Source organism: Haliotis rufescens, unplaced genomic scaffold (genome assembly GCF_023055435.1).
Source record: "Haliotis rufescens isolate VD_foot unplaced genomic scaffold, xgHalRufe1.0.p SCAF_2, whole genome shotgun sequence".
Taxonomy (NCBI): domain Eukaryota; kingdom Metazoa; phylum Mollusca; class Gastropoda; order Lepetellida; family Haliotidae; genus Haliotis; species Haliotis rufescens.
Window position 1 is genome coordinate 42,916,740 of NW_025963890.1, and position 16,791 is coordinate 42,933,530.

The following is a 16,791-nucleotide window of genomic DNA, read 5'->3' on the forward strand; positions in this document are numbered from 1 at the left end:
TGAGTTTCTGTCACATCAGTGTATTTCTGCATCTGTTTCAGGGAGATAATGAGAGAGATACAACGACTACGGCTAGAGCAAGAGGCATATGCTACGGAAAATGAGGAGGCACAATATAATCCCACCCTCCTGGCAGAGTTGCGACTACTGCGACAACGGAAGGATGAGTTGGAGGGCCGCATGCAGGCACTACAGGAGAGCAGGAAGGACTTGATGGTGCAGCTGGAGAGTCTCATGAAGCTGCTGAAGGTGGGTGGATGGGTTGACTGTCAGGTGGGTGGATTGACTGTCAGGTAGGTGGGTTGACTGAGTTCGGTGGGTTGTCTGTCAGGTGGGTGGGTTGACTGTCAGGTGGGTGGGTTGACTGTCAAGTGAGTGGGTTGACTGTCAGGTGGGTGGATTGACTGTCAGGTGGGTGGATTGACTGTCAGGTGGGTGGGTTGACTGAGTTTGGTGGGTTGACTGTCAGGTGGGTGGGTTGACTGTCAGGTGGGTGGGTTGACTGTCAAGTGAGTGGGTTGACTGTCAGGTGGATGGGTTGACTGTCAGGTGGGTGGGTTGACTGTGAGTTTGGTGGGTTGACTGTCAGGTGGGTGGATTGACTGTCAGGTGGGTGGGTTGACTGTCAGTTGGGTGGTTTGACTGTCAGGTGGGTGGTTTGACTGTCAGGTAGGTGGGTTGACTGTCAAGTGAGTGGGTTGACTGTCAGGTGGATGGGTTGACTGTCAGGTGGGTGGGTTGACTGTCAGGTGGATGGTTTGACTGTCAGGTAGGTGGGTTGACTGTCAAGTGAGTGGTTTGACTGTCAGGTGGGTGGTTTGACTGTCAGGTGGGTGGTTTGACTGTCAGGTAGGTGGGTTGACTGTCAAGTGAGTGGTTTGACTGTCAGGTGGGTGGTTTGACTGTCAGGTAGGTGGGTTGACTGTCAAGTGAGTGGGTTGACTGTCAGATGGATGGGTTGACGGTCAGGAAGGTGGGTCGACTGTCAGATGGATGGGTTGACTGTCAGATGGATGGTTTGACTGTCATGTAGGTGGGTTGCATGTCAGATGGATGGGTTGACTGTCAGGTGGGTGGTTTGACTGTCAGGGGCAGGGTTGACTGTCAGGTAGGTGGGTTGACTGTCAGGTGGGTGGGTTGACTGTCAGGTGGGTGGGTTGACTGTCAGGTGGGTGGGTTGACTGTCAGATGGATGGGTTGACTGTCAGGTGGGTGGGTCGACTGTCAGGAGGGTGGGTCGAATGTGGGGTGGGTTGACTGTCTGGAAGTTTGGTTGACAGGTTGACTTTTAGGTAGGCGGGTTGACTTTTAGGTGGAGTGGGTTGACAGTCAGGTGGAGTGGGTTAACACGTCGGACAGGCAGTTTTTCTGAACCAAGAATCCCTCCCACGAACACCTGTACCAAAACAAAGTCTAGAGAACTGAGGCTCCCTGGCTTTGTAAGGTACTGTAGAGGCAACCACTCCTAAAATACTGGTGCAGCTGGAGAGTCTCATGAAGCTGCTGAAGATGGGTGGATGGGTTGACTGTCAGGTGGATGGGTTGACTGTCAGGTGGTATTGTAGAGGCAACCACTCCTAAAATACTAACTTGTGAAATATTTCATGTCCACCCATTCCCACTGCAGGCATCTCAAGGGAAACCCTTTTATCTTTCACAGCTGTATTAAATGGTAAAATGCAGTAACCTTTGTCAAAGGAATTATCTGTCGTTCTAATTGTGAACACAGTTTAATTCTCTCCCTGTTCTGCCGATGATTTATGCTACGCTGCTGACATGATTGGTTCCCTGAGGCAAAACAAACATCTCTTATTGTCTCCTGTGACAAGCAAGGATGTTGTTCGCAGTTCCTCAGTAGCCAGGGGAATTGGGACCATATTACAGCAGTTTAACATTCGGATCCATTCACGACAGACGTGCAGAAAAATAATTTGCTTAAAGACTATCATCATTAACAAATTGAATCTTTCTGCTTCTCAAATTAAACAAATTTGTTTTATACATGCATATTTGGACGAACAAGACATTTCCTTGCGATAAGGATTAATTGGGGACTGAGAGGACTCCAGCTCTCTAACAAGGACTGGAAGGCTGACAGAGCTAACAAGGAGCCATCATTTGTTAGGAGATCAATTAAATACTCTTTTAATAGAATCTCTGTGCTTCATCTAGGGACTTCAATATTTTCCTTGTCAGGAACGGAAGAAAAAGGAAGTTTGTTAGAGAATGCGGTCTATCATTGACAATACGTGATAACTGCTTTCTTCTTTGAATTTTGAGGGCAAATCATCTTGCATGAATCCTTTTAAAAGAAATGTTTCAAACGAAATGCAGTTGGGAATTGTAAGAATGCTTCAGACTGCTGGATTGTTGGATTTTCTCATGGACAAGTATCTTTTATCATGAGCCAGATTCTATATTTAGTGGATAGCTTAGCATTTCAATAAACGTTTTCTTGTCATGCCGAAGGCCTTGGTGAAATGTTACCAGTCAGTATGCAAGTTCTCCCCTCCATATCTTCAATTCCTCACTACAATGTATCGAGTAGTCTTTGTTCAGCTGACAAGTTCCTCCTCGCAGTACCCCCGTACAAGTTAAAGACCTTTGGTGCCGGTGCCTCTGCTGCTGTATTTTGGTTTGGTTTGGTTTGTTGTTTTACGCCGCACTCAGCAATATTCCAGCTATATGACGGCGGTCTGTAAATAATCAAGTCTGGACCAGACAATCCAGTGATTGATATTATGAGCATCGATCCACGCAATTGGGATCGATGACATGCATCAACTAAGTCAGCGAGCCTGCCCACCCGATCCCGTTAGTCGCCTTTTACGACAAGCATAGTCACCTTTTACGGCAAGCATTGGTTGCTGAAGACCTATTCTAACCCGGATCTTCACGGGTCTCTGCTGCTGTAATTATTACTACTACTAACAGCAGCATAAAACCCAAATCACTCACTCATTCACCGAGTCAATATACTTTTGGTCACCAAACAAGATTAAAATAAAGTTTAATTGTCACGCTTTTTACATTGACAAGGTCCTGTTTTACAAGATGACATTATCCAGCCGTTTGTAAAGTAAGAAACAGATCTAAGATTCAATCCTAGGTATTTTCTTAGCTGGTTGACATCACTAAATGGTGATTCCCTGCCAAGTTGCCACAATTTGCTGTGCAGAGTTGTGTCCCTTAGTTGCCCAGATCTGTCATGTGTTTGAATCCCAAACTGGCCCTGACTCTTGACTGTCACCACCATCCCGGTGCTCATGGGTTTCTCATTCATAATGAACGTCATTTGACTGACAGAAAGCCACTGTATATTGTTAATCAATCTCATTAAAATCAGACCTTAGTTCTCGCTATTGCTAAACAAAGATCTGAAGACATCCCATTAGGGGTCATGTCAGAACGACCTTTCATCCGACCAATCAGAGTGTCGCTTACCAGATTATGAAAGTGACAGTCGGAATGTGATTTCTAATCATGCAACCTCGAAAAGTTCACACGGGGTATTCCAAACGATAGATACGGGTTTAACGACTGAATCCATACAATCTAGACCATCTATTATCCATTCCAGAATGTTCTTTTGTTTAGGTTTCAAATTTGTAATCGAGATAAGATATGTTTCGAAGCGTAGTCGCCAATTTGAAATTAGTGCCGTAAAGCACGAGAAAGGTGCCTTCTGATTGGTCATTCCATTGGTTGGTCAAAGTTCGCGCAAGGTCGGTCTGACGTGACCTGCAACCTCGAAAAGTTCACACGGGGTATTCCGAACAATAGTTACTGGTTTAACTGGTTTAACGACCATCTAGACCATCTATTAGCCATTCCAGAATGTGCTTTTGTTCGGGTTTCAAATTTGTAATCGAGAATTTTTCAAAATATGTTTCGAAGATTGTCGCCGATTTGAAGTTTGTGCCGTAAAGCACGAGAAAGCTGCCTTCTGATTGGTCATTCCATTTGTAGGTCAAAGTTTGCGCAAGGTCGGTCTGACATGACCCGTAATGGGATGTCCTCAGATCTTTGTTTAGCGCTAGCGAGAACTAATATCTGATTTTAATGAGATTGCTCATTCATGGTATTCACTGTATGCCTTCCTTCCACTGTAAGCTAACACGCCATGATAAGGGACTGAAACGCTGCTGAATGTAGACTTAATTAACAGACTCTTATTAGGACTTCTTGACCTGGACTGAAAATTGGCATAGTTTATATTCCCTCATTAACTTTTGAAGTGAAAAATAAACCATTTGTTTGTTGCAGCAAATAATGAGATTATGTCTTGGTTAGGTTGCCACGTGGGTGTTTGTGAAATAGTTTTGTCACAATATTTTTATATTTGATGTAAAATGCCATTATTGATTTCACTTGTTTCAGAATCATCCAAATTCACCTCGCTCAACACCAAATAGTTCTCCTCGGTCCCGGAGTGGGTTGTCCCCGACGATAGCCCCACCCCCGACCAAGAACTCCACCCCCAGCACCCCCATGGACATGTCTCTGACTGGCCTGGGGGGCGATGTACGACAAGCCTTCCATCAAACACCCTCCAGCGGGGGGAACGTCCGCAGTCTGCGGAATGACCTGCTAGTGGCTGCCGACTCAGTCACCAACGCCATGTCGTCTCTGGTGAAGGAGTTGAACTCAGGTGAGAACACGCAGCACCTGCCTTTTGGGGACATTGTAGATAATTGTTATAAGCCCAATTATGCTAGTTTTGTGATGATTGTGCTACATTTACGTTGTGTTGTGGCAGTTGTGCCAAATTTTTACATTGTGTTGTGATAGTTGTGACACATTTACGCTGGTGTTGTGACAGGTTTACATTTACGCTAGTGTTGTGACAGTTGTGGCATATATACACTAGTGTTGAGACAGGTGTGTTACATTTACACTAGTGTTGTGACAGTTGTGCTGCATTTACACTAGTGTTGTGACAGGTGTGTTACATTTACACTAGTGTTGTGACAGGTGTGCTACATTTACGCTAGTATTGTGACAGGTGTGCCACATTTACGTTGTGTTGTGTAAGGTGTGCCACATTTATGTTGTGCTGTGACAGTTGTGCTACATTTACGCTAGTGTTGTGACAGTTGTGCCACATTAACACTAGTGTTGTGACAGGTGTGCCACATTTACGTTGTGTTGTGTAAGGTGTGCCACATTTACATTGTGTTGTGACAGTTGTGCCACATTTACACTAACGTTGTGACAGGTGTGCCACATTTACGCTAGTGTTGTGACAGTTGTGCTACATTTATGCTAGTGTTGTGTCATGTGTGTTACATTTCCACTAGTGTTGTGAGAGTTGTGCCACATTTATGTTGTGTTGTGGTAGTTGTGCCACATTTACGCTGGTGTTGTGACAGTTTTACATTTACGCTAGTGTTGTGACAGTTGTGGCATATATACACTAGTGTTGAGACAGGTGTGTTACATTTACACTAGTGTTGTGACAGGTGTGCTAAATTTACACTAGTGTTGTGACAGTTGTGCTACATTTACACTAGTGTTGTGACAGTTGTGCCACATTTATGCCAGTGTTGTGATAGTTGTGCCACATTTACACTAATGTTGTGACAGGTGTTTCATTTACACTAGTGTTGTGACAGTTGTGCCACATTTACGCCAGTGTTGTGATAGTTGTGCCACATTTACACTAATGTTGTGACAGTTGTGCTATATTTACACTAGTGTTTTGACAGGTGTGCTACATTTACACTAGTGTTGTGACAGTTGTGCCACATTTACACTAGTGTTGTGACAGATGTTCAACATTTACACTAATGTTATGACAGTTCTACATTTACGCTAGTGTTGTGACAGTTGTGCTACATTTACGCTAGTGTTGTGACAGTTGTGGCACATTTACGCTAGTGTTGTTGTGACAGTTGTGCCACATTTATGTTGTGTTGTGACAGTTCACCTCAAATACGCTTGTGTTTTACAGTATGCACATAATGTTCTGTTCATGGTAACCAACTGTCTGCCAGCTCTTTGAGCTTATCCTCAAAAGCATGGATAATATAAATAAATTGTTGTGGCCTTATTAAATAAAGTGTACTTGTTCCACTTTGTGGAACGCGATCAAGGCCCTAATCACGTCTCACAACCAGTCGGCCCTGGCATGGCTGCACTACCTGACACATGTATTTCTGTGACTTCCAGTCATGGTGAACAGCTCTGTGACACAATGTTACATTAAGCTGTCCATATTGTCGTCATGCTTCCCGGCTATTAAGGTTCCACTTTGTTGTCATGCCATTATGTCATTTAAATGTCAATATTGTCATGCCACCCGAGCCTGTAGACCTGCTGTGATGATAGTACTTCTAGTGCTGCTCACAAGTTGGTGTTTTGACAGGAGGTAGCATGGGGCATGCTGCAGCCTTGTGTGCCTTTGGTGGTGTTGACGACATGATCCACTGATGCAGGTGTAGTTGACATAATCCACTGATGCAGGTGTAGTTGATATAATCCACTGATGCAGGTGTTGTTGACATGATCCACTGATGCAGGTGTAGTTGTCAACATGATCCACTGATGCAGGTGTAGTTGATATAATCCACTGATGCAGGTGTTGTTGACATAATCCACTGATGCAGGTGTAGTTGTCAACATGATCCACTGATGCAGGTGTAGTTGATATAATCCACTGATGCAGGTGTAGTTGACATAATCCACTGATGCAGGTGTAGTTGACATAATCCACTGATGCAGGTGTAGTTGATATGATCGACTGATGCAGGTGTAGTTGATATGATCCACTGATGCAGGTGTAGTTGGTGACATGATCCACAGATGCAGGTGTAGTTGTCAACATGATCCACTGATGCAGGTGTAGTTGACATGATCCACTGATGCAGGTGTAGTTGATATAATACACTGATGCAGGTGTAGTTGACATGATCCACCAATGCAGGTGTAGTTGGTGACATGATCCACCAATGCAGGTGTAGTTGACGACATGATCCACTGATGCAGGTGTAGTTGTCATGATCCACTGATGCAGGTGTAGTTGGTGACATGATCCACCAATGCAGGTGTAGTTGACGACATGATCCACTGATGCAGGTGTAGTTGGTGACATGATCCACAGATGCAGGTGTAGTTGTCAACATGATCCACTGATGCAGGTGTAGTTGACATGATCCACTGATGCAGGTGTAGTTGATATAATACACTGATGCAGGTGTAGTTGATATAATACACTGATGCAGGTGTAGTTGATATAATCCACTGATGCAGGTGTAGTTGATATAATCCACTGATGCAGGTGTAGTTGACATGATCCACTGATGCAGGTGTAGTTGGTGACATGATCCACAGATGCAGGTGTAGTTGTCAACATGATCCACTGATGCAGGTGTAGTTGATATGATCCACTGATGCAGGTGTAGTTGGTGACATGATCCACAGATGCAGGTGTAGTTGGTGACATGATCCACAGATGCAGGTGTAGTTGACGACATGATCCACTGATGCAGGTGTAGTTGATATGATCCACTGATGCAGGTGTAGTTGGTGACATGATCCACAGATGCAGGTGTAGTTGGTGACATGATCCACCAATGCAGGTGTAGTTGACGACATGATCCACTGATGCAGGTGTAGTTGACATGATCCACTGATGCAGGTGTAGTTGATATGATCCACTGATGCAGGTGTAGTTGGTGACATGATCCACAGATGCAGGTGTAGTTGTCAACATGATCCACTGATGCAGGTGTAGTTGACATGATCCACTGATGCAGGTGTAGTTGATATAATCCACTGATGCAGGTGTAGTTGGTGACATGATCCACCAATGCAGGTGTAGTTGACGACATGATCCACTGATGCAGGTGTAGTTGACATGATCCACTGATGCAGGTGTAGTTGATATGATCCACTGATGCAGGTGTAGTTGGTGACATGATCCACAGATGCAGGTGTAGTTGTCAACATGATCCACTGATGCAGGTGTAGTTGATATGATCCACTGATGCAGGTGTAGTTGGTGACATGATCCACAGATGCAGGTGTAGTTGGTGACATGATCCACAGATGCAGGTGTAGTTGATATGATCCACTGATGCAGGTGTAGTTGATATAATCCACTGATGCAGGTGTAGTTGGTGACATGATCCACTGATGCAGGTGTAGTTGACATGATCCACTGATGCAGGTGTAGTTGACATGATCCACTGATGCAGGTGTAGTTGGTGACATGATCCACAGATGCAGGTGTAGTTGGTGACATGATCCACAGATGCAGGTGTAGTTGTCAACATGATCAACTGATGCAGGTGTAGTTGATATGATCCACTGATGCAGGTGTAGTTGGTGACATGATCCACAGATGCAGATGTAGTTGTCAACATGATCCACTGATGCAGGTGTAGTTGATATGATCCACCAATGCAGTTTTATTGAACAACTTTGCTCTTTTAACATTTTGTTTTTGCCCTATGAATGTACCCTCTGCATTACTGAAGTATTCACCATGAGACTTGACATTGAAGCATGACCAAAAAACATCTTTGAAAAACCCCAAATGCTTCCCCAAAACAACACTTGAATGGAAGAAGCTCAATTTGTTTTATTTGAGTGCCATTTTAGAGCACAGATAAAACAGAACACAAGTTTGATTGAGATCAGAAAGTAATCAGTGATTTGCAAGAAATGTTAAGTCTAGAATGTCCTTTCTCCTGCTCAAGATAAAGCAGGCAATCTATATAACATGACAGTAATTGGAACAGGTTGTCAGTATTCAGGTTGGCATTTGTCTGCTGATAGATTAAGTGTCAGAGGCAGGTATGACTGTGACGTGCCGTCACATTCCTAACGAGTGGCACGACCACACTACATACTTCACCCTAATGGCTGCAGTCCAAGGAGAATTTTGGAAATGTTTCCGCCATAAATAGTTGATGCATTGATATGGAAGTGGTGCCGATTGGGAAATCCATACAGTAAAAATGACACGTTCCATATGACATTCTCATAATTTTGACAAATGTGTTGGTCATGAAAGTTGATACGAAAGTGACGTGTGTGGAGAATAGATACCTCTCTCGTAGCTTGCTGATTATAACGCAAATAATGGGGCAGATGGAGGGAAAAGTTTCAGAGCCTGGTGAAGTCCTGCCATTCTGTCAGGTGATGAGTTTCCCTGTGTCTTGACTGATGTTTTGTGTCCCCTGGATCATACTTGGTGTTCTTAATGATTCATTTAGAAATATCAGTGTGTTAATTTTGTATGGTATTTTATATCAATGTGTTATTTGTGTGGTATTTTATATCAATGTGTTATTTGTGTGGTATTTTATATTAATGTGTTTGGTATTTTGTTTCAGAAAACAGTGGCAGTGATGAAGACGATGATTTAAATGGGAAAAGTTTAGGTGAGTTTTGTGCCGCTGTCAGCAATAAAATAAATATCCATGACCTGTGTGACTTCCATGTTAGAACAGGTCCCAACAACCTGTGCTGGTCATAGAGGTGACTTAATGGATTGGGCTTAATGACTTGGTTGATTACTTGTCATTGTACTCTGTGTGTCATTGTACTCTGACTGTGTGTCATTGTATTCTGGCTGTGTGTCATTGTATTCTGACTGTGGCATTGTACTCTGGCTGTGTCATTGTACTCTGGCTGTGTCATTGTACTCTGACTGTGTCATTGTATTCTGACTGTGGCATTGTACTCTGGCTGTGTCATTGTACTCTGACTGTGTCATTGTACTCTGACTGTGTCATTGTACTCTGGCTGTGTCATTGTACTCTGACTGTGTCATTGTACTCTGGCTGTGTCATTGTAGTCTGGCTGTGTGTCATATTACTCTGACTGTATCATTGTACTCTGACTGTGTCATTGTACTCTGGCTGTGTCATTGTACTCTGACTGTGTCATTGTATTCTGACTGTATCATTGTACTCTGACTGTGTCATTGTACTCTGACTGTGTCATTGTACTCTGACTGTGTCATTGTACTCTGGCTGTGTCATTGTATTCTGACTGTATCATTGTACTCTGACTGTGTCATTGTACTCTGGCTGTGTCATTGTACTCTGGCTGTGTCATTGTACTCTGGCTGTGTCATTGTACTCTGACTGTGTCATTGTACTCTGACTGTGTCATTGTACTCTGGCTGTGTCATTGTATTCTGACTGTATCATTGTACTCTGACTGTGTCATTGTATTCTGACTGTATCATTGTACTCTGACTGTGTCATTGTACTCTGACTGTGTCATTGTATTCTGACTGTATCATTGTACTCTGACTGTGTCATTGTATTCTGACTGTGTCATTGTACTCTGACTGTGCCTTGTACTCTGACTGTGTCATTGTACTCTGACTGTGTCATTGTACTCTGGCTGTGTCATTGTATTCTGACTGTATCATTGTACTCTGACTGTGTCATTGTATTCTGACTGTATCATTGTACTCTGACTGTGTCATTGTACTCTGACTGTGTCATTGTATTCTGACTGTATCATTGTACTCTGACTGTGTCATTGTATTCTGACTGTGTCATTGTACTCTGACTGTATCATTGTATTCTGACTGTGTCATTGTACTCTGGCTGTGCCTTGTACTCTGACTGTGTCATTGTAGTCTGGCTGTGTGTCATATTACTCTGACTGTATCATTGTACTCTGACTGTGTCATTGTACTCTGACTGTGTCATTGTACTCTGACTGTGGCATTGTACTCTGGCTGTGTCATTGTATTCTGACTGTATCATTGTACTCTGACTGTGTCATTGTACTCTGACTGTGTCATTGTATTCTGACTGTATCATTGTACTCTGACTGTGTCATTGTATTCTGACTGTGTCATTGTACTCTGGCTGTGTCATTGTACTCTGACTGTGTCATTGTATTCTGACTGTATCATTGTACTCTGACTGTATCATTGTACTCTGGCTGTGCCTTGTACTCTGACTGTGCCATTGTACTCTGACTGTCATTGTAGTCTGGCTGTGTGTCATATTACTCTGACTGTGTGTCATTGTACTCTGACTGTGTCATTGTACTATGGCTGTGTCATTGTACTCTGTGTGTCTTTGTACCCTGTGTGTCACTGTACTCTTTATCACAGACATCCCATATTCCTAGTACTATGACAATCTTCAACAAAGACACCCATATTCCTAGTGCTATGACAATCCTTCAGCATCTATGACCGATATTGAGCTCTATGACAATCCTTTCACAAAGGCACCCAACATTCGTAGCATCCCCCATGCTGTGTAAATACAGGACCATGATCCACAGTCATATGTTTTTAGATTGACCCCTTTATTTCCAATCTGTACACAAGTAAGTGAGTGAGTGAGTGAGTGTGTTGGGTTTAACGCCGCTTTTAACAGTATTTCAGTTTTATCACGGCGTGTCAGCTTAATGTGGGAGGTAAGCCCGAAGTGATGCAGGTCTCAGACATTTACCACGTCGGTGAACCCAACGAGGACAGGTATGGTGCTGACAAACCTAGAAACATAATCGGGGCGAACCGGGATTCGAACCCACAATAATAGGTTTCTGGCGTGCCCAAAGGACGCAACTCTGCTCAGCGAATTGTGGCGCCTTAGACGACTGGGCCACCTGTGCCCCCATACACATGTAAGAATAGCTTGCCTTTCAGACCTAGAAAAGGTCCTGATTCTCAGTAATATGATCCATTTTCGAATTTCATAACAGAAATATTGCTCTGTTTAAAACCATTCAGTTCCCAAGTTTCATTGGCTTAAAGCAATTTGGACAACAAACACTCAAAACAGTGGTTGTGTTTGTCTTCAATCATCGGCCATGATCTGCTTCATGAAAGTACAATTTTGTTCGGCTACATTGATAGAAATTACACCAATTGCGATGCTGGTGGAATAAAGTGGACAAGAACAGCAGGTCCGGTTGTAAAATGTGATACCTGGCATGTTCAGAGCTGTTTGCTCATTAGACAGAATGGGAACTGACAAGCGTTGTTATTTATCCGAGTTATTTACACAGAAACTACTTAGGGCGGTAATCACACAAACCAAGCTTAGGCCGAGATGGGATTGGGATGCCGCATTGAGAGAGACACATGGATTTGGGGGATATATGGAGCTAAAATAGCCCTAATGTATCACCAGTCAATGTACTGCTGTGTGGTCACATGTCATCATTAATATCGGTGTTTAATAACAATAATGACAGGTGTGGATAAATATCGGAGACGGTTTCATTGGTCTTGTAACAGGAAGGAAAACAAGTTCAACTTCCTAGACTTTGTCGAGTCATCATATTCATTTAAAGTAAACAGTTTCTGTGATATAAATGATTACGTTGAAGTTGCAACATAAGTTTCTATGACACTATTCAAACAGCGTTACATAGGTTTTTTTTATATTGGTTGTGTATATCTACAAAGTTCTTGCTTTTAGGGTGCATGAGTGGCCCAGTTGTATAAGGTGCCATTGTTCGCTGTGCGAAGTTGCTTTCCTTAAGCGCGCCTTAAACTTATGATCATGGGTTTGAATCCCGGTCCAATCCACTAAATCTGTGCTTGTGTGTTTCACCAAAGTGGTAATCGTCTGTGACCTGCATCACTTGGACTTGAGTCCCAGATCAACCAGTAGAGATCAATGGCATGTCCCAGACACATCCAGCAGAGATCCATGAGTCTAAGTTCCAGATCACCCAGTAGAGATCCATGGCATGTCCCAGACACACCCAGCACAGATCCATGGCATGTCCCAGACACACCCAGCAGAGATCCATGGCATGTCCCAGACACATCCAGCAAAGATCCATGGGTCTAAGTCCCAGATCACCCAGTAGAGATCCATGGCATGTCCCAGACACACCCAGCAGAGATCTATGGGTCTAAGTCCCAGACTCACCAAGCAGAGATCTATGGGTCTAAGTTCCAGGCTCACCCAGCAGCGATCCATGGGTCTTTGTCCAGACTCACCAAGCAGAGATCCATGGGTCTTTGTCCAGACTCACCAAGCAGAGATCCATCGGTTGAGTCCCAGACTCACCCAGCAGAGATCCATGAGATAAGTCCCAGACTCACCCAGCAGAGATCCATGGTTCTATGTCCCCGACTCACGCATCAGAGATCCATGGTCCTATGTCCTATAGACTTACCTTGCAGACATCCATGAGATGTCCCAGACTCACCCAGCAGAGATCCATGGTCCTATGTCCCAGACTCACCCAGCAGAGATCCATGGTCCTATGTCCCAGACTCACCCACCAGAGATCCATAGGTTTAAGTCCAGACCTGCATCACTTCAGGCTTTCCTCCCACATGAAACAGACATGCCATGATATGAATAGAATACTGTTCAAAGTGGGGTTAAACCCAACTCACTCACTCACTCACTAAATGTGTGTAAGAAGACCGAGCCAGCAGCAGTCTAGGCTGAGCCAACCTAACACTGATGCTGATGATGTTTGTTGCTGCTGCTGACGGGGTTACCCCGAGGTTCATTCAATCTAGGTTGTAAGTTGATCTAAACCATAAACACATGTGAAATTACAGTGTAAGATGGGTTGACGGGAGTGCAGATTAGTGGCAGGAAAATAGCTTTTACCAGCCATGTTAAATCTGGGTTTTAGAAGACACTGACAAAACAGGGGATTAAAACAGCAGCAGTGATCATGATGAATGATGGAACGTCTGGGCACAAACTGGAGGGAGATTGTTGACTGAGTATGTAGCTGTCAGATGTTGTACAACTGTCAGCAGCGGTTCAGCTGTATCATGGTGGCCTGTGGCTGATGGATGGCGTTGTGAACATACAAACTCTCACGTCTTTGTCGTGTTTGTTGTATGGCAGCACCCACCAGAGATCCATGGTCCTATGTCCCAAACTCACCAAGCAGAGATCCATGGGTCTATGTCCCAAATTTTCCCATCAAAGATCCATGAGATGAGTCCGAGACTCACCCATCAGAGATCCATGGTCCTTTGTCCCAGACTCACCCACCAGAGATCCATGGTCCTATGTCCCAGACTCACCCACCAGAGATCCATGGTCCTATGTCCCAGACTCACCCACCATAGATCCATGGTCCTATGTCCCAAACTCACCAAGCAGAGATCCATGGGTCTATGTCCCTGATTTTCCCATCAGATCCATGAGATGAGTCCGAGACTCACCCATCAGAGATCCATGGTCCTTTGTCCCAGACTCACCCACCAGAGATCCATGGTCCTATGTCCCAGACTCACCCACCAGAGATCCATGGTCCTATGTCCCAGACTCACCCACCAGAGATCCATGGTCCTATGTCCCAAACTCACCAAGCAGAGATCCATGGGTCTATGTCCCTGATTTTCCCATCAGAGATCCATGAGATGAGTCCGATACTCACCCATCAGAGATCCATGGTCCTATGTCCCAGACTCACCCAGCAGAGATCCATGGTCCTATGTCCAAGACTCACCCAGCAGAGATCCATGGTCCTATGTCCCAGACTCACCCAGCAGAGATCCATGGTCCTATGTCCCAGACACATCCAGCAGAGATCCATGGTCCTATGTCCCAGACTCACCCATCAGGGATCCATGGGTCTGTGTCTAAGATTCACCCATCAGAGATCCTTGAGATGAGTCCGAGACTCACCCACCAGAGATCCATGGTCCTATGTCCCGGACTCACCCAACAGGGATCCATGGGTCTGTGTCCAAGATTTACCCATCAGAGATCCATGGGTCTGAGTCCCAGACTCACCCACCAGAGATCCATGGTCCTATGTCCCAGACTCACCCAACAGGGATCCATGGGTCTGTGTCCAAGATTCACTCATCAGAGATCCATGGGTCCGAGTCCCAGATTAACCCACCAGAGATCCATGGGTTTAAGTCCCAGACTCACCCACCAGAGATCCTTGAGATGAGTCCCAGACTCACCCAGCAGAGTCAGCACCATACCCATGGGTTTCATCAAAGTCGTAGATCTGCATTACTTTGGCTTTCCACGTTAAGCTGCCACTATGTGATGTAACTGAAATACTGTTCAAAGCCGTGTTACACTCAACCAACTCACTCACTATGACCTCTGTCACAACTGGCTTTCTTCCTGTATGGTCTAGATTAACCGATGTGGAATAGAGCTGTTCAAAGCAGTGTTAAACCCAACTCACTCACTCTCTCAAATTACATTGTTCTTTTTACAAATCCCATATGCGTGTCATTTAGGTTGTATTCGGTTGTGTTTCCAAATTGCAGGGCACTCTTCCTCCGACAACTATGAGAACGATTCCATGGTGCGGTCTACGGGTACTGACGACATCGAGTCGTGGCGGGATGATATACGCTGGAGGCTGAAGCAAGAGTCCGAGTTCCTCGCCCAACTGCGGGCTCGTCGACAGCGGAGCGAGAACAGCAGCCAGACCACAAGTGATAACGAACAAGATCCGTGAGTAGACGTTTGTTTGTTGTTTCACGCCCCTTTCAGCAATATTAACGCCCCTTTCAGCAAAATTAACGCCCCTTTCAGCAATATTACAGCCATGTGATGGCAACCTGTATGTGTGTGTGTGTGTGTGTGTGTGTGTGTGTGTGTGTGTGTGTGTGTGTGTGTGTGTATGTATGTATGTATGTATGTATGTTGTTTAACTCCGCACTGAGCAATATTCCAGCTATATGACAGCAGTCTGTAAATAATCGAGTCTGGACCAGACAATTCAGTGATTGACATCATGAGCATTGATCCACACAATTGGGATACGATGACATGCATCAAACAAATCAGTGAGTCTGACCACCGGATCCCGTTAGACGCCTCTTGCAACAAGCATAGTCGCCTTTTACGGCAAGCTTGGGTTGCTGAAGATCTATTCTACCCAAGTTCTTCATAGGTTGCCTAATAATATTACAGGCCAAAAATATTGCCTTGGAAGGTGTTTACAAGTGACTCTTGTGTTGTGTTTTTCAGCTACATTCCAGACGATGGTGAGTCGTACGTGAGGACAGACGATGACAGCGCCCTCAACACAGATGATGGCGAGTCCTTCGTTCGCACCGATGATGATCGTAGTGGAAAAGGAGTGGAGACGACTGAGAATGCTGAGCTATATGACAATCATCCTGGGGTAAGGGATATACAGAGCTATATGACAATCATCCTGGGGTAAGGTATATACAGAGCTATATGACAATCATCCTGGGGTAAGGGATATGCAGCTATATGACAATCATCCTGGGGTAAGGGATATCCAGAGCTATATGTCAGTCATCCTGGGGTAAGGGATATACAGAGCTATATGTCAATCATCCTGGGGTAAGGGATATACAGAGCTGTATGACAATCATCCAGGGGTAAGGGATATACAGAGCTGTATGACAATCATCCAGGGGTAAGGGATATACAGAGCTGTATGACAATCATCCAGGGGTAAGGGATATACAGAGCTGTATGACAATCATCCTGGGGTAAGGGATATACAGAGCTATATGACAATCATCCTGGGCAAGGGATATACACAGCTATATGACAATCATCCTGGGCAAGGGATATACACAGCTATATGACAATCATCCTGGGGTAAGGGATATACAGAGCTATATGACAATCATCCTGGGCAAGGGATATACACAGCTATATGACAATCATCCTGGGGTAAGGGATATACACAGCTATATGACAATCATCCTGGGGTAAGGGATATACAGAGCTGTATGACAATCATCCAGGGGTAAGGGATATACAGCTATATGACAATCATCCTGGGCTATGGGATATACACAGCTATATGACAATCATCCTGGGGTAAGGGATATACAGCTATATGACAATCATCCTGGGCTAT

The 16,791-nt window shown here is 44.5% G+C and overlaps 1 protein-coding gene across 4 annotated transcripts in view; it reads left to right on the top strand.

Moving 5' to 3' along the window:
* LOC124149401 (dystrobrevin beta-like) overlaps positions 1–16,791 on the top strand; it is a 188,816-nt gene that overhangs the window by 165,131 nt on the left and 6,894 nt on the right. For all 4 annotated transcript variants that reach the window (XM_048400013.1, XM_048400014.1, XM_048400012.1 and 1 more), the window contains exons 13-17: positions 42–249; positions 4,381–4,651; positions 9,342–9,389; positions 15,209–15,398; positions 15,918–16,074. In XM_048400013.1, coding sequence (XP_048255970.1) covers positions 42–249; positions 4,381–4,651; positions 9,342–9,389; positions 15,209–15,398; positions 15,918–16,074 — 874 coding nt within the window. The remainder of the gene's footprint in view (positions 1–41; positions 250–4,380; positions 4,652–9,341; positions 9,390–15,208; positions 15,399–15,917; positions 16,075–16,791) is intronic.